The 22,535-nt window shown below is 42.5% G+C and overlaps 1 protein-coding gene across 3 annotated transcripts in view; it reads left to right on the top strand.

Annotated features, from left to right (window-relative positions):
* Nucleotides 1-22,535, top strand: part of pik3r3b (phosphoinositide-3-kinase, regulatory subunit 3b (gamma)) — a 160,550-nt gene that overhangs the window by 73,018 nt on the left and 64,997 nt on the right. For all 3 annotated transcript variants that reach the window (XM_067512668.1, XM_067512667.1, XM_067512669.1), the window contains one exon: nt 3,185-3,270. In XM_067512668.1, coding sequence (XP_067368769.1) covers nt 3,185-3,270 — 86 coding nt within the window. The remainder of the gene's footprint in view (nt 1-3,184; nt 3,271-22,535) is intronic.

Genomic DNA, 22,535 nt, shown 5'->3' with positions numbered 1-22,535 from the left:
GTCTTTAATTGCCTGTTAGTGGGAAGCTTGGCATTGCTGTTCACCAGTGTACTGTAATCTGAGGTTGTTCTATGTTTGTTCTTGGTGAAGTTCATGTCAGAAAAGCCTGATTCACACAGATGGTTTGAACCAAAAAGGCAGGTAACCTTCACCCTGCAGGTACTTTTCTGTGTCCACAAGGCACCAGAAGTTTCCTGCACACGCATGGGCTTTGAACGTGTTACGTTACACGTATCAACTCGTCCAGCATCAAATTATTAACTTCAATTATTTACTACCTGTGTATTAAATATTATGTTGATAGTAAAAAAAAAAACATATGGACTTTGTTTAAAAGACTGTAAACTGTAACTGTAAATCATTAGGAAATTTTGATCAACATGATTTTTTATAAACTCGTTACCAGATTTATGGTAAAACTGTGCGGGCAAACATCTAGTCTCTATTAAAGAGATTTGTACAATAAGCCATTTTTCAAAATTCTAAAGAGCCTCTTGCTGCATTTTTTTCACACAGCTCAAGAACTGTTTTTCTTAATAATTCTAATAAAGGCAGTGTCAGACATCCTGGTGACAGGTGAGGACTGAGTTTTAAAAAGATCCTGTCAGTACATTTGGTTCTTGATGTGTTGGTGCTTTTGTTTTTGCTTTGCTTTTCTCTGTGAGGCTTTGGACTATGATTAATATTAAACTTGAGTCAATTTTGTTCATAATTCTGAGGAGCATCTGGCTTTGTGAACTCTCCGCTCACATTTATTCGTGGTTTTTGTGTCTTTCCTTTCAGCTTTTTTGCAGTTTTTTTATGTGCAAAGTAATAGAATTAATGAAGCCAACCTTAGTTGCAGTAGAAGGAAGACTCACCACTTCATCTTCTGGCATTATTTGCCTTTGCACCGCACATTATTTTGTCAGGGAACCATGTATCATTGTTCACTTAATGGCTTTCTCAAATATCTCTGAAGGAATTTCAATTCAATTTGACTAACACGTATGGGTGTTAATTGCACCGTTGGTCACTCAGGAACAGAAAACAGTAACAGGTAAATGAAACCTTGTTTTAGTCTCCTTCACGCAGCATTGTTCCTCAACACGGCACGATGCAATGCATACGCCCACAATAGGTTTATTAGTTTGCTGCTGTGCATTGTGAAACTGTCTGAGTCACGCAGAACTGACCCAGATTGTGAACCGATGCCAAACAGCTGATATAGTTTCAACAAATCTTTAGCCTCAGGCAGCTATTAGTGCAGCACGAAATATTATTTTAAGCTCTGTGATTGGATGTTTGTTATTGTAATGCTGGCATGAAGGTGTAATTGACTTCGTTTTAATCAACGAACCAGATGTTTTCAAAAAGCCTATTTATCTTTTTTACTGAGAATTCAATCAGTGAGGTTTCAAGTCTTTCCAGGGCTGGAGGAGCACCAACTGTCCATCATGTAAAATGAACAAAATTAGACTTTACATCCCAAAGCCAAATTCTAATGTTTTCCATGACACTGCTTCATAGATTGTGCTTAAGAACGAGGGTCTGTGGAGAAGTAGCCAGCTACCCTGTGAAGGAAGCTCGCTTTGGTCGGGAACCACACCTTCTGGCTCGGTGGCTTGGTGCACTGTCCACATTACTGCTGGGTGTGGCCCTGTGGGGCCACCACCTGCAGGGACAGGTCGGACAGTTGTGCTGGTCCCTTTGTTGATTCCAGGAGAAATACAGTATTTAAAGGCAAAGCTAAGTAAGAATGAAGTTAATGGTCATTTTTGCATATTGTACTGTAGGTTTCATGCTCTGTGAAGAATTGGATAAAATGTTCAAACCCTAATGAGGCACTTCAACTGCTCTTCAACATTTCAACATTTCTTTCCTCTTTCCACTTGTTGCATAAAATAATGGATGATTCCAACCACAGGCACTTCTGTTGCAAAAGTCCCACATCTTTTGCGTGGAAGGGATATTCCTGTTTCATCCAGCTTTCGTGAATCAGCCGGGTAGAGAGCTAAACAAACTCAGCTCTGGCACTTATTTAACCTCTCTTTTCCAAATGCAAACCAAAATTGTCTTGACTGGGCGCAAAGAGCCGTCATTTGTGTAGTATCTGCCCTTGCTAACAGGAAAGTCAAGCATGATATTTGGCTCGGATGTAACATCAACATCCTGCAGTTTAGGTGCTGAACACTGAGAGGACTGTATTAATAACAAGGCTGATGGTATTGTTGTGTTTCTTTCGGCACAAGCTCGGCTGCGTCTGTTTTTCCACAAATTACAGAGGAATTTCTCATTCGGTGAGTCAGACGCAGTGTTTGTGTGTGTAGCCTAGTCAATTTACGTCTGAGGTGCACGATGGGCAGCCGAGGAGCTGGGTGGTGCATCATAGCGTGCCGTGCTATTAGAAACAGAAGCCGTGTCCGCTTGGTGTGTGTGTGTGTGTGTGTGTGTGTGTGTGTGTGTGTGTGGTTCTGGAGTACATGCTGCAGTCTGTAAGCATTTAGATAATTTGCTTGGCCTTCACTGCAGCATGTGGTTGGTGAATTAAATAACTAGAAGGTCTCGGGTTATTCAATATATCTCATACTGTCAACAAGTCTTCTGAAAAGACCAAGTGCTCAAAAAAATAAATGCTAATTAATCGCACAAACAGGTTTTGTCTGTGGATCCCAAACCTGATCATCCTGCTGTGCTAATGAAGCCAGATGAGATGCCTTATTTCTTGAGTGTGTTCTGGGTCTAGCAGACCCCAGGGTCTCCTATCAGCTGGATGTGGCTGAAACACTTTGAAAAGGAGATGCCCAGGAGGCATTTTCACAGGATGCCTGACCCACTCCTCCTGATGTGAAGGAGCTCCCTCCTGATGTCCAGACCTTCTTAGGAAACTCATTTTGGCTCCTTTGGTCCTTACCCACAGCTCGTGACCATATTGGGAGCTGGAATGAACAGTTCCACTGACGCTGCTCCAGTTCACCTATGACGCTAATTTTACCCTTGTTTGTGCACAAGACACCAAGAAAGTCCTTCACTTGGACTCACTCCCAGTGCCAAAAAGAACGCTGGCCTTAGATTTGGAGAAGGTGCATTTACCTGCCCGATGGAGCCGACAAAGCCACCCACCCTCCGTTTGCAGCTTGACGTCACTGCTGACTTTTACAATTATGCAATAATTGGTTTTCATGTCTGTTTTATTTTTTAACAGTGAGAAAGTGAACCCAGAGCATCACGTGAGGATCTTGGAAGCTCTGATTGCGACAGGAGGCCTTGTGGAGATGCAGGCTGCACCAGGTAGGACATGCACATGAGACTCCTCCCATTGAATCTGCACAACACCATATGCAGGCACTGCTGTTCTTTCTCCTAGTAACCTTTGTGTTTGCTTGTTGGTGTGTAACAGTATATTGTGCGATATGATTTTGCTGCTCCGTCTCCCAGTACACAAAGGTGTGGCTGGTTTTCAAAGCTTCCTGATCAGTGACATGTGCTTAATGTTTGTTTCGCCGAACATTTGTCAAACTGGAAACATGACGTTCCCTTTCCCTTCAGCGCTGCACCGCAAGCTGCAGTGGAAAACACACGTTTGGTTTATGAAATATGTGGAAAACACAAACTTTTTGCCTGAACTACTGTGATAAATTGGGCATGAAGCATGAAATAACAGCTTTGACTTTGTTCTCTGTTGGTTCAGTTTACAGTCTGGATGTACAGAGTTTATGGAAACAAAACACGTCAGTTTCTTGATGTTTTTCTCTTGGCGGTTCCCGCTTCCTTGGACTGTTACAGATCAGAGCGAGGGGATGAGTGTTAGGCCTGGTTTCTGTATACGTACTGGGAAATGTCCAATTTAGAAAGTTCCTAGACTTTCACATTAGCTTTGCAAAAGAATAAAATCTAAATCCTAATTAGACCACAGAAAAAACATAGTCAAATAGCTGATGAGTCATATTCCAGAGGGGCTGCAGCTAAACACTGGTTGAATAACGCTCGTTAAAGTGGCTCCAAACAAACTGCTTTTAAACAAGCCAACTTTGCACCTTCTGGTTGAGGCAACTCACATTCAAAAGGCTGCTGATCTTTAAAAAAAAAAACAGTTTGGTGTCAAAAAAAGGTTGAAAACACCACTTTGTCAATGTTAGACACAGTGTGTCTCTGAGCTGAGACCCCAGGATGTCTGCAGCGTCAACTGGACCATCAGCAGGAGCCTGTACTGATGATTCTACACGCTGCTTGTTGGGCCTTGGCCAGCTACAGATCCACCGTGACAACATGGCTGTGTGTGTGTGTGTGTTAAGGCTGGATCTTAACTTGGATTTGATTTAAATGCTTGTTGGTTTTGGAGCTAATTTTGTCTTTTGTTATGTGATTACTGGTTTATGTTCTACTTTAGGGCGGCACGGTAGTGGAGTGGTTTTTATTGCTTCCTTAAAGCTAGAAGGTCTCCAGTTCAAATCCCTGTGAGTGGAGTTTGTTCTCCAGCTACTCCGGTTTCCTCCCACAGTCATGCATGTCCCAGCTCTTCTGTGGTGTCCCACAGAGCACAATATGTGTCCTGTTGTCCTTTTCTTGGTTCAAGAAGTGGTCAAAATTAAAAGCAATGGTGTATTTTGCTCACACACACACGTTTTTCCTCAACAATGTCATTTTTTAAAAATACATTCTGATTTGTCATGTTTGGTCGCAGTGACTTCATCCGTCCTACAAACATCTGTCTATGATCTTGATCATTTTTCCTGTTTTTTTAGCCAGATTGTAGCTTTGACTCATTATCATCATCTTGCTATCAAACTGAATGAACTGTATTATGCCTACTTTGAAGATAATATGAAAAATCATAATCACGTTTTCTTAATTTGTTTCTAAAATTTATTTCTAATTAAGCTCACGTTCATGAAGTTTCCACTTGGAAGAGAACAGAAAGACTGAGACCTGCCTTTGTGGAAGATACTGACCTTGTTGGTGACTGCTGATCCTGTGTTGTACCCTTGTATCTTTAAGTATTATGTAGTATGTCAGCTGTCACTAATAGACGGACTGGGGCCCAGGTCTGGACCCAGACTCTACTCTGTCTGGACTCAGGGCCGAACAGACATATCATTAAGATTTTATTCAAGTCTTGGTGCAGATTAAATTTCTACGGCCGACTCTTTTCTGACATGGTTTCTAAACCGCAACCCAGCAACAGGCACATCCTACCTGTCTCTGATTGGCCAGTACTCGTTGCCAGTGGTTTAGGCATTAAGACTGGTTCACAGACTTGTCACAGACTTGACCTGTCACAGACAGTAGGGTGGACCTTCATTGAATAGAGGTGCGGGAAAACCTGCCTTCTAAGTGACAACAGTGACAGTGACGGGGAGAAAAATATAAAGTGAGAAGACAATCGGAAGAAAAGCGGTGACATTATAAGTCGGTGTGTCATGGCTTGTGCTGAACAGCAGAGACCCGGGCTTTTAATCTGGAACGGAGTGAGGCGTACGTGTTCATTCTTCCTGTGGGAAGCTCGAAACTGCTGTGACTCATCTGCTCTGAGATGGTGGCAGTGGTTAAAAGTGTGAATGTGAAACGCTGCTACGAAACAAAGCACAACATTACATTCGAAACAATTTGCAAATCAGCTACAGAAAATATAACTAAAGTCTAATGCAACTTCAACATGACGATGCTGCCGACCTACAATTTTCTCTATCCACACCTCCTAAATCATAAATGACCAGCCCTGTATTTTGCTGTTATTGAGCTTCAGGCAAAGTACAGCAGACAAGCACAGTTAACACACTTCACAATGCCACTAATCAGACGTTACCATAGGACTTTTCAGGTTTGTGGGAGACACACAAAAGGACAAAGTGCTGTCCTAGAATTACCCATTGGTGATTTGTGATTGTTGTAGCCTTATTAAAGAGCTTCTCCTCACACTGGGCAACATTTGCTCATTGTGATGTTTGATCATGTAAGAAGGTTCATTTTCTTGAATTCAGAATAGTTGTCTTGATCTCACCATGTATGCTCTTTGCACAATTACAAACTTAATGCTCAAACCGTGTCCAAATACTACTTGACATTTAAGACAGGAAACCTGGAAGCTATTGGATACGTGTACAATTACCTGTAGGTGTGTGTATTGACAGACAAGCTTACATCACAGTAGCAAAAAGACCAAAGCGAGCTGTTTTGTGCTGTGTGTGAAGTGTGTCTTTTGTAACATCTCTTACACAACACCCCCTCTTTCTCTGCGGGGCGTCTGAATAAAGCCTCTGAAACGCTCTTGGTGCAGTGTAATCAGGGGAATGATAAGGGGGAAATTGCATTGATGTAACGCACTTTCGCAGTTCTCCGCCGTCCTTTATTCTCCCAGGAAACCCAGCAGCATCTCATCTGCATGTCAAATCATGAGTTTTGAGTATCGGGGGTTTGTTCAGACAGGGATTATCAGCTTATATATGCACGAGTGGATTGAGCCAACAGAAAAGACTCTTGCAAGGTTATCTCAGAAAATCTGACTGACTGGGACAGATGCACAGGAAGAGTCTCTAAACTATGACACGCAGGAACAAAATTAATGAATGGACATGTTTGGATTTAAAAGGAGTTGCCTGTAAATGATGACAGAGCTCCAATGGCATTGACAGTGCACATATTTGGATGGTCTCCTCTTACAGGCATTTGTGGTTTTGTGCTCATTAAACACTCAAACAATATGTTGGAAGAATGCAAGTGAGAGAGAAGCTAAAATCCTGCCTGTGGCCAATCGCTATATAAAACTGGCGTGATTTTCCATTTTGGGAATTTCACATGTTGGATGCAGTCAGAAGTGGTGATTGAGGTGTTTGTGTACAATAATTGTGGTGTTTATAGGATCATTTAGCTTTGTGTGATCAATGCTTCTAAAAGCTCGCAATCGCTGCACAATATCGCTCTGTTTGAATTTAATTCTGACATCAGACTTATTGTTTTGTTAAGTTTTTCTGTGAAATAGTTTGCAACTCAGTTGGATCCAGCCTGATTGTTTCTCATTTGAAAATCTCCTTCCTCCTTCCGACCCTATAGGTTGTTTGTGCAGCAGCACACAACAATTGAGGAGGTCGACAAAGGGAAACCCCTGTCTCCCAACCTGCAAACCCGATTATGTGTGGATGCAACGTATTTTGTGAATGAAGGAAGCGGTACTTTTATAAATGGAAAGGCAGGTGCAAGGAGGTGGTTGGGGACGATGGCAGCTGTACAAAGCACTGGACTTCGATTTCTGGGTCCTTGCCTGGTTTGGTTCAGGTAACAAAACCACTAACATTAAGGTGGGAGAAAGACCGTGGATGTGTTTAAAAGCAATGAAACACCTTTTGTGTAAAATTACTTAGATTTCCATGTGTTCCACCAGCCCTCCATCTTACCCCAACCAGCTGCTGTAACTAGCTCAGAATCAGAAACACTTTATTAATCCCTGAGGGGAAATTGCTTTCGTCCCAGATGCTCCATGCAAGAAGAGGAAATCGTGCATAAGAACATGACATAAACATAAAATGAGAATAAGATAAAAAATAAAATATTAAGTTATAAAATTTAATCAGAGTATCTGATCTCAGAGGGAGGGGTTATAAAGATTGTAGTGTCAGTCTTCACCGTCATGTCATACAGAGGATGGGAGCCATTCTTCATTATACCTCACAGCTTGGACAGCATCTTTCTGCTGGACACTGCTGTGCAGTTTTGAATGATTTGGGACACGGTGAAGTGGGACAGTGTCCCAAACCCATAAAGCGCAAGTAAACATGACTTGTGGTACCTGTAACTATTGACTTCCATTGGAACATAACTGAGGTTTGTGCTCATTGACCGACCTGGACGTCTAAGCTCCAACCTTGTTCTCCTAATGGAGCCTGCATATTCTGAATACTGAGTAACTCTGTGCATGTGTGTGTGTGTCTGTGTGTGCGCATCGCTTGCATGTGAAGCTTTTGTGTCATCCAGCCAATCCATCAGCCTGCACGCTACAATCAGTAGGAAAAATAAGTGGGGGTTTTAAACTCCCCAGCACATCCATTCACATTCAGACCCTCTCCCTCTGCTTTTGTTATGAGCTGTTTTCTTTCCCAGTCACGCAAACTGTGCCCGCAGCTTGGCAAGAATATGCCACGCACACACACACACACACACACACTCACACACACACACACATTAACTCTCTGCTCTCTCAGGCCATTTATTTGACTGCTACTGTAGCCAAGGAGGGTTTGCTGGTGAAATCAACTGTCCGGTGACGTCATCACAGAGGTGGCTGGTGTGGCTGATGGGGCCCCTCTTTGGTCCACAGCAGTCTTCTGTTCACATTGTGTGTCTCTTAAAAGTCTGGGTTTATTGCAAGTTGGGTCTCGGCCATTATTCTTACGGCCGGTTTGTGATTTTACCATGGGTTTGTTTCAGCTTTGCATAAAGACTTATCTAAATATGCATTGCAGGCATCAGATGCATCTTCGCACTCTCAGAAAGAATGAAAACTAGGATACTTTCCAAATGTTCAGCCATCCCTTCCATGCAGCATCTCAGAAATGTGTGTTTTCTTGTTTAAAGCTGATCTAATAAAACACACATGCACACACTTACTGTGTCAAGGTCAAAGCTGAAAGCACCCAGGGCTTGTCTGCATTTGTGAGATTATACTGAGAGTGTGTGTGCATGTGTGTGTAAATGTGTGTGTGAAGAGTTACTCAGTTAAGTCATGTACTGACTGTGTTTCTGTTAGGAAAAAAGTGGCAGCTTAACATCCAGCATAATTCTGCTGTACAGGGTCAACATCAGGGCACACACACACACACACACACACACACACATAATGTAGCATGTGTGAATTGCATCATGGTTGTGTAATGTGATTAAGGTCAAGTGAGGACTCAGCTTTTAGTCTTTGCATTAGTTTTTGGGAATTTTGGGGGTTTCTGACCAGTCTGTCCTTGTTTTGCCGGTGTCACGAAGAGAAACATTGACCTTATAGCACCTCTGAAGGAAGAGAACAGGCAGATGACAGACTGGTGACCTACTTTATTTCAAAATCAATATCCCATTGTCTGCGTGACAGGGAGCGATCAGGAACTCAGCGCTGAGGGAAAATGATAACTTCAAGATCATTACTGCAAAAAGAGCCTGGAAAGTTATGTCATCATTATCTTGACTGGTGTCCTGCTTTACTGATGTCCACTGTTAGGTCGGGTCCTGTCTCTCTTTCTCTGTGTTCATGGCATAAGGTTAGGGGCCATAGGTGGGAGGGAATGACCTCTAAATGACCTCTAAAATGACTTTGTTGGCAGAGAGACATGTGGCGTGGTCAGTCCCAGCTGGAGGTCAGGAGGTGAGGGGTCACGTTGGACACACACACAGGTTCCGGGCGCCTCGAGCTAAAAGGAGTCATGGGATCAATGTAGTTGTAATTTACTTCCCAGTTTCTCACATAACCTCCAGCTTGTGCTTCTTGGGTATCAAGAAGTATTACCAAGGAGTCCAGAGGATGGACAAGGATGAATTTTCCGAACTTTTCTTGTTAAATTGACAAATTTGACAAATGTATAATTTACCAAATTGGCCAACACTTGTATTATAATGTTTCCCAGATGTATCCTGGCAAATATACTGTAGTACCACACAGAACATAGGTTACAAAACCTACAAGTCAGACTTTAATCTATTGATATAGTTCCTATCTCTAGGACTTTTGCATCATCTCCTCAAGTCGACGCAGGATGTTGACAGTGGTCCCCATTGTCCACAACGCTAATACTGAGTAGGTCTGATCCCCATGACACAGCAGCAGGCATCAGCCCTCCACATCCTCAACCTGCAGTTCAGTCTCTATTAGAGGATTATCTGATAATACCCATCATCCAGCACACTGCTCGCTGGTTATTTTAAGATGTTTTCTGGGAAGAAGGTCTCTCCTGCTTGATGTCCAAATTCAAGTTGTAATGTGCTCATAGAGCTCGAATTAACATCAAACAGACTCTGGCTCCCGGGTTTTTCCCTTCATATGGGATTTTAAGAAGATGTTCACAATATTTCCCATTTTAACAAACATTGTTGATGTGCAAATTGCCAGTTTCTGTCCTGCTGCTTTCCTTTGTTGCATTTGTTCTGTTTATTCCTCTTACAGCCTACGTAAACATATTCCTGCCTATAGATACAAACCGACACACCTTTTCTCACTTATTCTTTTGAATCGTGCTCTTAACTTTAGTGTAAAATCAACTGGAACCAAATCAATTCTTCTGTTCAATTTTTCCATCTCAGACGTTGTCTTGGGATGGAGACTCATTAAGATCAGACTACTCCTCACATTGCATCAGCTCTCACCAATAAAAACCCTGCAGACCTTTTAATAACTGGCTGCTCAGCTAAAGCAGCTCAGAGGTCCAAGCACTCAACTACTGAGAGGAGAATCTGTTCACTTCCACGGAGTGAGCAGTAATTATTTCACTGGCACTTTACGGAGAAATTATTTATTTTCTCCATGTTCGCCATCAATAATGCATTATGCTTATGATCCAAAGTTATAATCATGCACACAAACTGATCTGATAGAGCAAAAATGAAACATCTGATTCTCCCATGTAGCAATTAAAAAGGTGTGTTTTCGCTTCAGTGTATGAGCAGGCACACACACACACCTGTGCACACACTCACAGGTGCGTGCATGTGATCGACCATCCCCTGCAAGCAGACGTGTAGCCTCCACCAGCTTTGTGTGAGACATTTGCTGCGCTGAAGGGCAAATGCCATGTAAAGACTGTGAGGCAGGGCCGGATGGCTGAGCTGAAACCAGCTTTGAATACCAATGTGCTGCTTCCTGTCTATGTCTCTGTCCACCTCCGCTTCTCTGTGTCTTTGTTCACTCCCCCAGAGCTGGAGAGGACTCGAACACTGACACAGCACTGTGTGACCAACCAAATATAGTAGTTCATGCGGGATAATATCCTCTGTAATGCTTAAGCAGACTCGTGTAAAGTCCTTGTTCCATTTTAACATCCCTGTGTTAAAACACCAAATGTACCTACAGCAGCAAAAGACGAGCTTGGTGTTATTACTGCTGGTACAGAGGTACCTGCCTCATTTGCACCACACCAGCAGCTCTGCCAAACCACTTTGGTGGCATTTGCTGCAAAATACAAATGCACATAAAAAGAACCTCAAGTGAAAACAATAATGTAACTTTAATGTAACTGAAATACGTCCTGTGTTGCCCCTGTCATCAGCCAACGTTGGTTTCTTTTTAAATGTCCAGGGTTTTTACCTCAGGACAGAAACATACCAGGAAAGAGATGAAAGAAGCAGCTGTGCCGAAGGCCTCATCATCTTCACCTGGGCCATAAAGAGGCACTTGAACACACCTCAAAGACAACGACCAATGGCCAACTAGCGCAACGTTCTGCACCTGCGTGAGAGAAAATAACCCTAATAGCAGGAGGCAGTAGTCTGTGTCTGTAGTCTGCTGCGGACACACCGCACAAATAAGTGACGGCTCAACATTGGCCAATGGCCGAGCGTTGGATTTGTGAGAGCGCATTGATTAGTCTGGCTGCCTTTAATAGTGTCTGTAAAGATACCTAGTCGTCCAGCTGATGTCATCTGGAAGTGACTCAAGGCAACCAGACTTTTTTCTTGTCTTACCTGACTCACTTTCTCTGTTCAGGTCAGCGGGGAACAAAACCTGCAGTAAAAAGTTACGAGGAAAAAGTGCAGCTGCTATGACTCGACTTCCAGAGGTGGTGGATCACATGACAACAATCCCTTGCTTAGAGGATTTTATATATATATATGCACAAAGTATATATTAGAGGATGTATTCTTCTATCCCCTCATCTGTTGGTTGGTTTTTGCCTCTTGACGGTTTCTCTTCTCTTCTCCCTCCACCCTCCATCGGGGAGCTTTTGTTTTTCAACAGTAATAATTCTGCTTTTAAATTAGACCTACTGTACTGTTTTCTCCTCCTGACTCAGCGTGATGTGAATTACTAATGAGACGGTTTTCTTTACCTCTGGGCAGCTCTGGGAACAGCTGGCCACAAGTGGGCTGATCAGTATGCATGAAGCACCTCGCTCGCCTTCTCTTCTGTTGAATTCTACTCCTAAATTGGTCAGGTTGGAGCAGCTCTTGGCCTTGTGAAGGCTTTGTGAATTCATCCTGTGGGATTTCACGACTCCACTGGACCTGACCTAGGTGACGAATTGTTTATGCTAAGTTTAGGAATAAACTGATGAAGAAGCTTCTAGGGATAAGTAGGTGGTTCAAAAGTCCCCAGCTCCTTTTCACCTAACTACACTGCAAACTCTTCTCATTATCAAAACTGGTGGGTGACACCGTCCTACAATCACTCTGTGACATTTTCGTAGGGACGAAGAATTGTTCCAAATTACTTATTGAATAATTAAAGTGAGACCCAGAAAAGCGTCTGTGTTAAACAACAAACACAAGTCTCTTCTCCCTAAACACAGCCTGTAAACAGGTTTCCTAACTCTGTAGTTAATCATACTGGATGTTGTTCTTGATTGGATATTTTGGTCTGAATAGGGCTGAGCTTAATTTTTTTATATCGTATATATACCGTAATCGCCTCTTGTTATTCTGTGTATTTTGGTTTTTAACTAATCACATATTTTTGTTTCATATTTGTTGCTGAACGGTTTCCAAACACGACTGTTTAGAAATTTGGAAAAGATTAATCTTTTTTTGTTCAGCCCTGTGCCCTCTCATGTTGTCATCAACAGCTTTCGTCTTGTCCCTTCAGGGGTCCTCACAGCAGAACCTGTTTTTTGCCCTTCCTGCCGCAACCCTCCCATTTTATCAGAGCGAGCCCTTGGTGGCTGGGCTGGGCCACACCTGCTGGGGTGGGATACGATCCAGCTGCCCTCTGCATACCAACCAAAAACTTAGCCACCGGGCCCCTTGTGCACTATCATGATTTTTATCACGGGGAGAAATGATCACAATAAACGATACATGATACAATGTGGCACCGCGCTATCTGAAGACATTCTAACGATATGATCAGTGTTTGCACCTTCCAATGCATGTAAATAACAAACACTTATAATGCTGCATAACCAGGTTGCAGATTTGAAAAAATTCATTTGCATTTGCAGTTCAGTTAGAAAACAGTTGGTTTGATGGTTGTATCTTATTCTGTGCTCTAGAGCTTTGCTGTACTTTAACAATGGTAAACACAATAATGTCTCAGTGACATGAACATACACTGAATTTGTTTGGACTCAATCCCACATACACCTGCAACAAATACTCACCGCAGTCTGAGACGTGGATTTATCCACCACTAAAAAATAGTCCCTCCTTTCTTAGCAATGGCTGATAAGAACTGAGCAGGCGACTTGGTTTTAGAGGTAATGTTTAGACTTCGTGCTTTGTTGGTCCAGCTGGCACTAGAATCTTTTACACCTTCACATTCAGCAGCAGACTGACTAGGATCCTTGCAGCCTCCAGCACCTGACCTACCGTGTTTTATGTGTTTTATGAGCTTGGCGACACACTTTAACAACTAATCTGTAGCAAGCCGCCCTGCTAGCCTGCAGTGCTCTGCTTGCTCAACCACACGGAAACTTATAAGGCCCCATTATGATGCTCTATCAAGCTCCTCGTATTGCTTGAAGGTCAAGGGCACTTTATATGAAAGATGTGAAATCTGCCTGATATTATAAAGACAGAGATGGATTGAAAGGAGAGAAAAAGAAAGAGACTCATTTCCCTCCTCGGGTTCCTATAAAGAGACAATCTCGCCTTGCCTTTCATGGGGGGATGTTTATAGGCGGTCGGGGAGCTATAACGGAGGATGGGGGGGTGAGCTAAGACGCATCAGAACCACAGGTGATGTTGCTCTTGAATCTCATGGCACACATACATCTGACTGCACTTGTGCTGTAGTATACACACACGTGTTTGTGATGCCTTTGAGGGATCAAGAATAACGAGTTTGGTGTTGTCTAAAGAATAATAAAAATCTCTCTCCTTTTTTTTAGTCTCTGCCTCAGACATTGAGACATATTTTATTTCAGGGTGCAGAATTTTAAATGTACTGTCTCTTCATCTCCATTTTTATATCTACTCTATGAACATGGGTTAAACGAAAGCTATAACTGTCTTTGTAGACCTTGAGGTGACCTTTGAAAGGTAAATCGTGTTGGATTACACAGGTAGTGCAGTGCCGGTTGCTTTAGGGACGTGTGGGTTAAAAAAGAATTAGGCAAATGACACAATCATTAGAGTATTTGTAACCGCAAGACTGAGACGACATTTAAGTTAAAGTAGATTAAAACTATTACAATTAGAAGTAGTTTAATTCTAGGTGATTGTGGCACCAACACCATACACATAACCTTCCCCTTTTCTAGCCTTTTAGGACATGGAAATTTAGGACATTTATGCAATTTGGGTTAATTACAAATTGCACTTTATTTTATTAGTTTTGTATTAAAATACTTTACTTATTAAATTAAATGTGAGATCTGGCAACACTGTGACTTCATTAGTAAGAAAGGTGTCACAGACCAATTAAACTTTATTTATGCAGCACAAATTCCCAATAAAATGATCTCAAGAATCGTTACACTCTAAAGCCAAGACTGTACGGATTTATAGAGAGAACCTGAGAAATCCCATAAGGTGACAGTGGAGAGGAAAAACTCCCATTAACAGGAGGAACGTCTAACAGAAACAGGACTGGGTGGGCACCCTGGACTGGGGGCGAGTATAAAGTGGAAGGAGACAAGATAAGAAAAGCAAAAAGAAGCATCAGACTTCGGTTGGTAGCTGCACACTGGAAACACAATCTGAGGCCTATAGCAGCATAAGCAAGAGCTGGTTCAGAATCAGAGTTAATGTTGAAGTAAAAATGTGACGAGATGCATATAACGCTTGATTACCACAAGTCATAATGTCCATGATGGAGAGTGTGTGTGAGAGCGAGAGGTAAAACCAGGCAGTGTGTGGTGCTGCGTTGTGGTCTATTACTGTGGTAAAGGATGAGAAGGAATCAGTTTGTTTTTTAGAGCAACTACTGGGAATATTTTCATTTACTTTTACATTTTCTGTCCTAAAGCAACAGGGATTTTTAGCAGCGTTTCTAAGTAAGAAGCTTCACCTGTGTGTCCAGCAGGCTGCCCTGACCTCATCTCTGGCATCCACTCAGATCCTGCAGCTAATGGCAGATGTCCTCTCTCTCTTCTCTTCCTCCATCCAGCCCTGCTCTGCCATCATTCTTTCTCCTTCCCTCTTTAATGTTATTTCTTTGTTTTGCCACATCCTCCTTCTGTACATCCCTCAAACGCCAAATTCATCTTTGAAGGACTCCATGCTGCTAATCTCAGCTAAGGCCCATATCACAGGGTTTCTCCTTTCTGTGAGTAGGAGCTACGACGTAAACGGTGTGTTTAGCTGTATTGCTCCTGAACGCTGCTGGTAAAAACATCCATCTGTCACCACAAACATAAAAGATAAAATATCTACATCATCTAGCTGCTTGTATGCGTAACAATTAGCCACAAAAAGCGAACAAATTAATAATGTTGGCTTGTTTCTGCTGAAGGAATTTCCCACATTCTGCAAAAAAAGATGCAAGAAACATCTACAAACCCTTTCCACAGTCTAGGGGTTTTTTCCTCAAGACAAGTTTATTGTATCCTCACCTGGACCTCGGTCAGTGACCTCATTGAGCTGAGACTTGTCACAAGGTGGCAGAGAGCAGCTCATCTGTCCTGAGCTCAGTGCTGCGTTCAGAGTCCTCTGATTAAATTAGCTTCCCAACAAGCTCAGCGTGCACACTTTAATTCCCAACTTTCGGACTAATCTCATTAGCTTCGTTCTGGCTAGACCCTCTCTGTCCCGAGCTTTAAGGGATTCCCCACGATGTCCACTCACACAACTCTCCCACAGATGCACGTAGATGACTGCACACATATATATAAACTGCAGATTTTTATTCGGTTAGTGAGAAAGGGTCCTTCTGTGGATCGAGAGAGGGTCAGAGAAAGTGTGTCACTGCAAACTTTTTAGTAAATGGCTCTGATCTGTGACCTCAGGGTTACTAAACGCTGCGCTGCATCACGCTGAGCTGACTGTTGAACTGCAGAATGACTCCGAGTGGGAGAACGGTGGATGCTTTCTGAAGACACTTTTAACAGGATGTTGAGGCTGAATGACTAATCCAGGGCCGAAAACAAGCATATTATATTTTGGCAATATCTAGCGCCTGTACCGAACATGACCTTCAGCATCAAAGTTGGGCCTAGTTGAGCCCAGACCACCAAATACTCCGATACTTACTCACCCTTGCAGTATTGCATCATGTGATGCAAAGTCGTCATAACCAGGAATTACTTTGCTTACATGGGTTTTTAGGATGAATGCGAAAACCAGCTCAGACAAAGTAGTTTTACCAGTTTCTGTTGAAGTGACATTAAATATTCTAGTTTAAAATTGCATCCTGGCCTCACACATTCATAGCATCAGAATTGCGTGTGATATTTTTTAACAGTGCTAAAAAGTGCAGTGTACAGCAAATCTCACCACCATGAAGATACAGTAGATGCATTTTCTAGCTGTGAGAAATGTTTAGACCACGTAAAAACCATAGTGTCATCGCACGTCTTACTCCTTAAGGATTTGGACCAAACACTAATCATTGATCTATGGAGTTAAAAACTCAATGTTAACCAGCTTGAGGCAATTTTGAGCAAGTGCAGAGTACAAATTGATTTTTAAGGATAGGAAATAATTGCTCTCATAGTGAGTAAGTCACCTAATTTTAAAGCCAGATGATTACAGTGAAGAGTGTTGTTTGTTTTTCTCATCTGGTTTCCACCACAAACACAAACCAGGCAACACTGCACTCTATTATTTTTTGGACTTGATGTGAAAACAGAGATCATTTTGACCTAAAGGTATCATTTATTAATTGTTTTAAAATGGGATCGAAAAAAAAAAAATCACTACTCAGTATTTTGGAATTTAACATTTTAAAATCCAGCAACCAAAATAAGATGATCTGTAGGTGGCAGGGGGCTCGGTCTTTAGACATCCAGAGAGACCCCAGTGCCCCTTCACATCAAGAGGAGCCAGGTAAGACAGTTTAGCTGATCAGTGTGCCTCCCTTTAGAGGCAGATCTAACTTATATGCCCCCGACCAGAGATCGGAGTAGACTGAAAATATACTGGAGAGATTGTATATTTCATCCGGTCTCATGGTCCCGCATTAGGTGAAAAGGCTGCTTTGTTTAGCTGGATTTACCAGGAGCACTAGATGGATAAGAGGGGGATTGGAGATGGATTGGTTTTAACATTTTTGCAGTGTATGCGTATCTCATTTTTTAATTGTCCACCCCCTTGCATCAGTTTGCCAGAGCCAGAAAGGTGAGTTTTGTCGCCCCTGACTAGTCTTTGTTCTGGTCAAATCTCACACTTGTGCCCTTGTCCCCTCTGGTGTCAGTGGCCACTTCTGATGCACAAATATCTGAGGGTGTCACCTTGTCCCCGGTCAGTCGATAATACACTTAAAGGTGGCTCTCATGGTCCAGATCCCAGTAGGATGAATGCCAGAACTCAAAACGAGCTTGGCTTAAACAGAAGAGAAGTTGGCAAGCAGAGGAGGTTTTTGGAAGTCAGTGAAAGTTCATAGGTGTATCCAGGCAGCATCTTCTGAGCTTGTTTAAAAACTTGAGGTGACGCGAGACGAGTTTCAGACGAGCTGTGTCCTTTGGGTGCCAACAAGGCTTCACGGGGTCAGACTGAAACCGTTTTAGTTTCAGTCTGCAGACAGCCTCAATGTTTTATGTAAAGAGGACCTGGCAGCCCCAAGTATTTCTGTATGTATTTATTATTCAGCATGAGCAGTGAAAGAATAAAAAGAGGAATGTGAAAGTGATGCGCAGGCCAGTTTCCACCCCAGGACACGAGAACCTGGACTCCTCCCAGGCCCAAAATGTTGCTCTGTTGTCTTGCTCTTCACTTTGTTGACTCCTTCAATGTCAATACTTCCTATTGAATTGTACTTGAGTCAAAAGTTGAAAAACTTTTCTATTGATTGAGGCTGAGAATTGACTGAGCCGGCTGCTGTGGAGTCTCTGAGGTAGTCGGCTTTCATCTCAAAGATCCACAGCGAGGCTGTTTAATAAGTGATGAGGCAACCGATGACTGTGGCCAGACCTCCTTATAGAGATAATCCATATCTCATATTATATTCACACATGCACTGTCTTTGACACAGTACGTGGGGCAGCATACTATACGATGCTAGATAACTGAAGAAAATGCACCTCCACAGTCACTGAGATGCCATGATAATTGGTGTTTGCAGAGACACATAAGGACCCAACAAGATGTCCGTTAAGGATTCAGAAACACATGAGCACAAATGTGTTGAATTGTTTTCTGTATGTCCAAAGTCGTCATGGTCTCAGAATTTGGGCCGTATCGATGCCACGACGAATAATTTTCACTTTATCTCCCTGGAAAGCTTGAGTCACATCTCCTACTTTTCTTTTCATCCCCTCACAGAGCAGCACCCCCACAGATTTAGGGTCTGTATTCATCGGAATATGCTTCTGACACAATCAGTGCGGATGTCGAACAGGTCTACGGATGTCCTCTCTCTGTCCTGTGCTGCAGTAATTTCCATAATAGTAACTACTGTTCGACATCTCTTGACTCCAACTCCAGCGTGATCACCTTTGTACGAGTGCGGCCTCGTCGTCCCTGCTCAGGACGTTTACCAGCCATTCCCACTTTGGCACACGTGACCTCAACAACCTTCGAGGTGTTAAGAACTTAACTACTGCACGGTGAAATGCAAGGGACTCGCAACCAGTCAGTCAGAACTGAGGAAGCCTTCGGGATGAGAGGTTAAATGTCTTCGAGAACCTCAAGCAAATCCAGTTAAGACTGAGTAGCACCTGAGGTCACTGTAGAATTCAAAGCCGGCACGATAAGTCAAGTTGGCTAAGTCAAGCTTTTTTTTAGATTACAGGTGAAACAGTTGTCTCTAAACTAGTACTTTTAGGAGAATCATGACCCGGATGACTGAGAATCTCTAAAAAACATGTCATGGAACAGCCAATCAGAAGACAAATGACAGTAATGAGAGTGTGACAGTACTGATGGTTTCACAAAGACAGTGGAGGTGATGAAGAACATGCTGATAGTTGGGATGATGATGATAGTGTTGATAACACTGAGGATAATGACGACGATCAAGAAAAGCAGGGGGAGATTATTGAAATATGCTTAATCAGATCAAATTATGTGTCATAATTGGAGCAGCTCTGTTTTCACATATGATTAATTACTCATAACAAAGATTAAAACTCTGCAATTACTCACCGAAAACAAAAGGCCCAAGTTCTGATTATAAGGGTTAATTATCACGACCTGAATGACCTGCTACTCTGCGTCATAAACCAGGACTCTGCTTATTAGGGGTCTGACCCCCCCCCCCCCCCCCCCCCCCCCGTTTTTTTCAGCCATGTCAATTAGATATCTGTTAATTATTTGGAAATGTCATTTGGAAATGTCAGATCTTAAAATAATCAAACATTTGCTCACTCTCTTACTTCGCAGATCAGCTTTGAGTTGGGAATTTATTTTCGCATGACACCTTTCACTCACCGCAGAGCAGAAAGAAAGAGCATTTACAAACAGATGACCTGTTAATGTACCGTCCCCCCAAAAGTATTTGGACCGAAGCTTCAATTCATTTGCTTTTGCTGAACAAACAAATGGTGGATCAGCGGGACAGTGGGACATCAAACTGGGATGCAGGGATCTGCTGGTTCAAATCTCAGCCCACGCACCAGGTGTGTCCTTGAGCTGCCCACTGCTCCCCCCAGGTTAATGCAGAGGACAAAGGTTATTGTAACGTGACAGTAAAGCTTCTAATTTATTCAGCTCTTCCGATTATCAAACCAAGTGTGTGAAAGAGGAACAAGAAGATACCAAAAGTCCAGGATTTCTGCAAACTAGTCAAAGCTGGATTTGTAGTCGGTGATCATTTATTTTTCCACACTGACAGCTGCTGTGTGTCTAAGTACAAACACGATGCTTTGTACAGCTCAGTTCTACAGCACTTTAAATGTGGCACCTAATATGAGCTAAACTAATTATACTAATCTGCTGCTCATTGTTGTTTGTATTCACACAGCTGCCATAGTAACAGTGGTCATAGGAAGTGTGTGTGTGTGTGTGTGTGTGTGTGTGTGAGAGAGAGCCCGGTGGACACATGACCTTCCACCACAACCCCCACCTCACTTCTATTTCTATTAATGTTAGGTACAGGAAAAAAGTACCTTAAGTAGCTTTTCTTAGAGCCTCATTAGTGTTTCCACTGTAAGTCGGGGGGAGAGAATGAGTTCTGTCTTCGCAATTAAAGTGGACAGAGAGATAAATAAAGAATATTGGTAAAAAGAGAAACATGTACTGTAAAATAATAAATCAGAAGATATCTGTGGCTTTCCTGCCTTTATTATAGAAATGTCCTTTATTTTAATGAAAAATGTTATTTTGATGGAGACAAACCATCAGTTTTCAATATCTGTTGTTTTTTGCCCTCTAACATGGGCCCCCACCCACTCTGATATGAAAGATGGGGTCAGCGTCTGCATCACATTCAAGACCCATCTTCTCTGTGTGTGTGTGTGTGTGTGTGTGTTTCTCTTGCCCTGACCGTTTCTCCCCTGCCAGGCTGCTAATGATGTTGTCAAAGAGGAATGGGGAGGAATCTTTGTGTTTATTTGCGCGCACACACACACACACAAATTTATTCTCTCAGGACAACGACAGATATACAATATAAATACACTAGATGTGAACTAAACGAAGGAAGACGTTACGACCTGCACAGATTCTGTTTTTGAAGAAATCATCAGTGAGCTTTTTCCAGACATTTGTGGCTACTGCTAATTGGTAATTTAAATATTTACCTGTCAGTATGTTCATGGGATCTTGGAATGTAAAATGCAGTGTTATTTAAAAGTTTGTTGTTAGTACTTATTAGTCCCTAGACTACAGTATATGTTTGGACTTACACTGATCAGCACCAACGTTACCACTGATGGTCTTATAATGATGTGATGGAGGACCAGGGTCAGCATCCCCACTCTGAGCAGTCTGCAGCTACACAGCCCTTTTACTTAAAGTACAAAGTAAAAGTACTCGGTGTAGCCAACAATATGATTATGGTAATTATGGCAAAACATAAACACTAATTACTAAAAACTAAGGGTGAAAGGTCACTGTTGGTAAAGGTGGAGCTGATTTTAACCACTTTACGTGTTAGGTGGTTAACACATAATGATCAATCAGTATGCAATTAATATTAATATATTTCATTAATGTTGTGGCTTATTGGTGTGCAGATTACAGAATGGAGCATTGTATGAAGTATGTTATGAATTTGTTTTCTCAGCTCAGTGAGCTGTTGGCCTGGTGCATGTTTCACTACCAGCCACAGCACCTGTGTAGTAGCCTGTGATGTGGTTGCTGAATCTGGGATTCACTACTTTTTGTTACTCCTGTCCACTAGGATCATACGTGTCCTCAAAAGATGTGGAACAAACTGCTGATTTTAAACATGTTTAAACTTGTTGTTTGATCGCCTGTGTTTTCAGGCACTTGCATTGCTGCGGTTGGTCTTCAGCAGTTGCAAAGCCCAAAGGCCAAAACTACAAAAACAACACCATAACCGCAATAGTTTGTCAAACTAAACAAAGAGTAAAAAAAGCACAATGGTCCTTTAAACACTGGCAGTTCCCTGGCTACGCAGCCAAACAAACAGGAATTTTCTCCACATGGAAATCTGCATTTCTTTGGTTTTCTTTTGGAGCTGTGATCAGGGTGAGGTCACGTCAGGAAAAAAGGAAGCACATGATGTCCCTGTCACTCTCCCTCTCTGTAATATTCTCATTCTTTGCGGTTGCAGCTTTTCCCATGGACGACCGAACCGATGTATTGGCAACATCAAACACACACACACACACACAAGAAATGACGCATCAGGACCGACTGTGTGTATGTGTGAGAGACTGTGTTGGAGGTCGAACACATGGCTGCAGTGACGTTGTCTCTTATTCTCTGGAGAATATCGGTTCTAATCTTTCCTAATCTTCTAATCTCATATTCTCTTTTGTGGAAGCCCTGCGTTTCATGTGTCTCCGTCATGGCCCGCAGGTCTTCTTCAGCCCTCCTTCATCACCTGAACTCACCTATTACAGCATTAACTGCTCATCCTCTTCCATCTCTGCTTTAATCTGCTTTAGGAACGGCAGTTTGGACCCTGAGAGACCTCTGGGTCATCTGCTGGGATCCCTGCTGTCCTACGTGTATCCCAGCCCGTCTTACCAACCGCGCCGCAGCTAGCAGACACGCTCGGCCGATTCCTTCTGTCCTGAAACTCACAAAGATAAATGCAAACATGTAAAACCCAAACTGATGCAGTTATTGGCACAAGCAGCATCACTTAACTCAGATGGACATGTACTGTAGGCATCATTGCAGAGCTACAAGTAGATTAAAGTGGA

This window comes from Channa argus, chromosome 8 (assembly GCF_033026475.1).
Source record: "Channa argus isolate prfri chromosome 8, Channa argus male v1.0, whole genome shotgun sequence".
Taxonomy (NCBI): Eukaryota; Metazoa; Chordata; class Actinopteri; order Anabantiformes; family Channidae; genus Channa; species Channa argus.
Note: the sequence above shows the minus strand (reverse complement) of the source record. Positions and strands in the feature narration are given on the sequence as shown.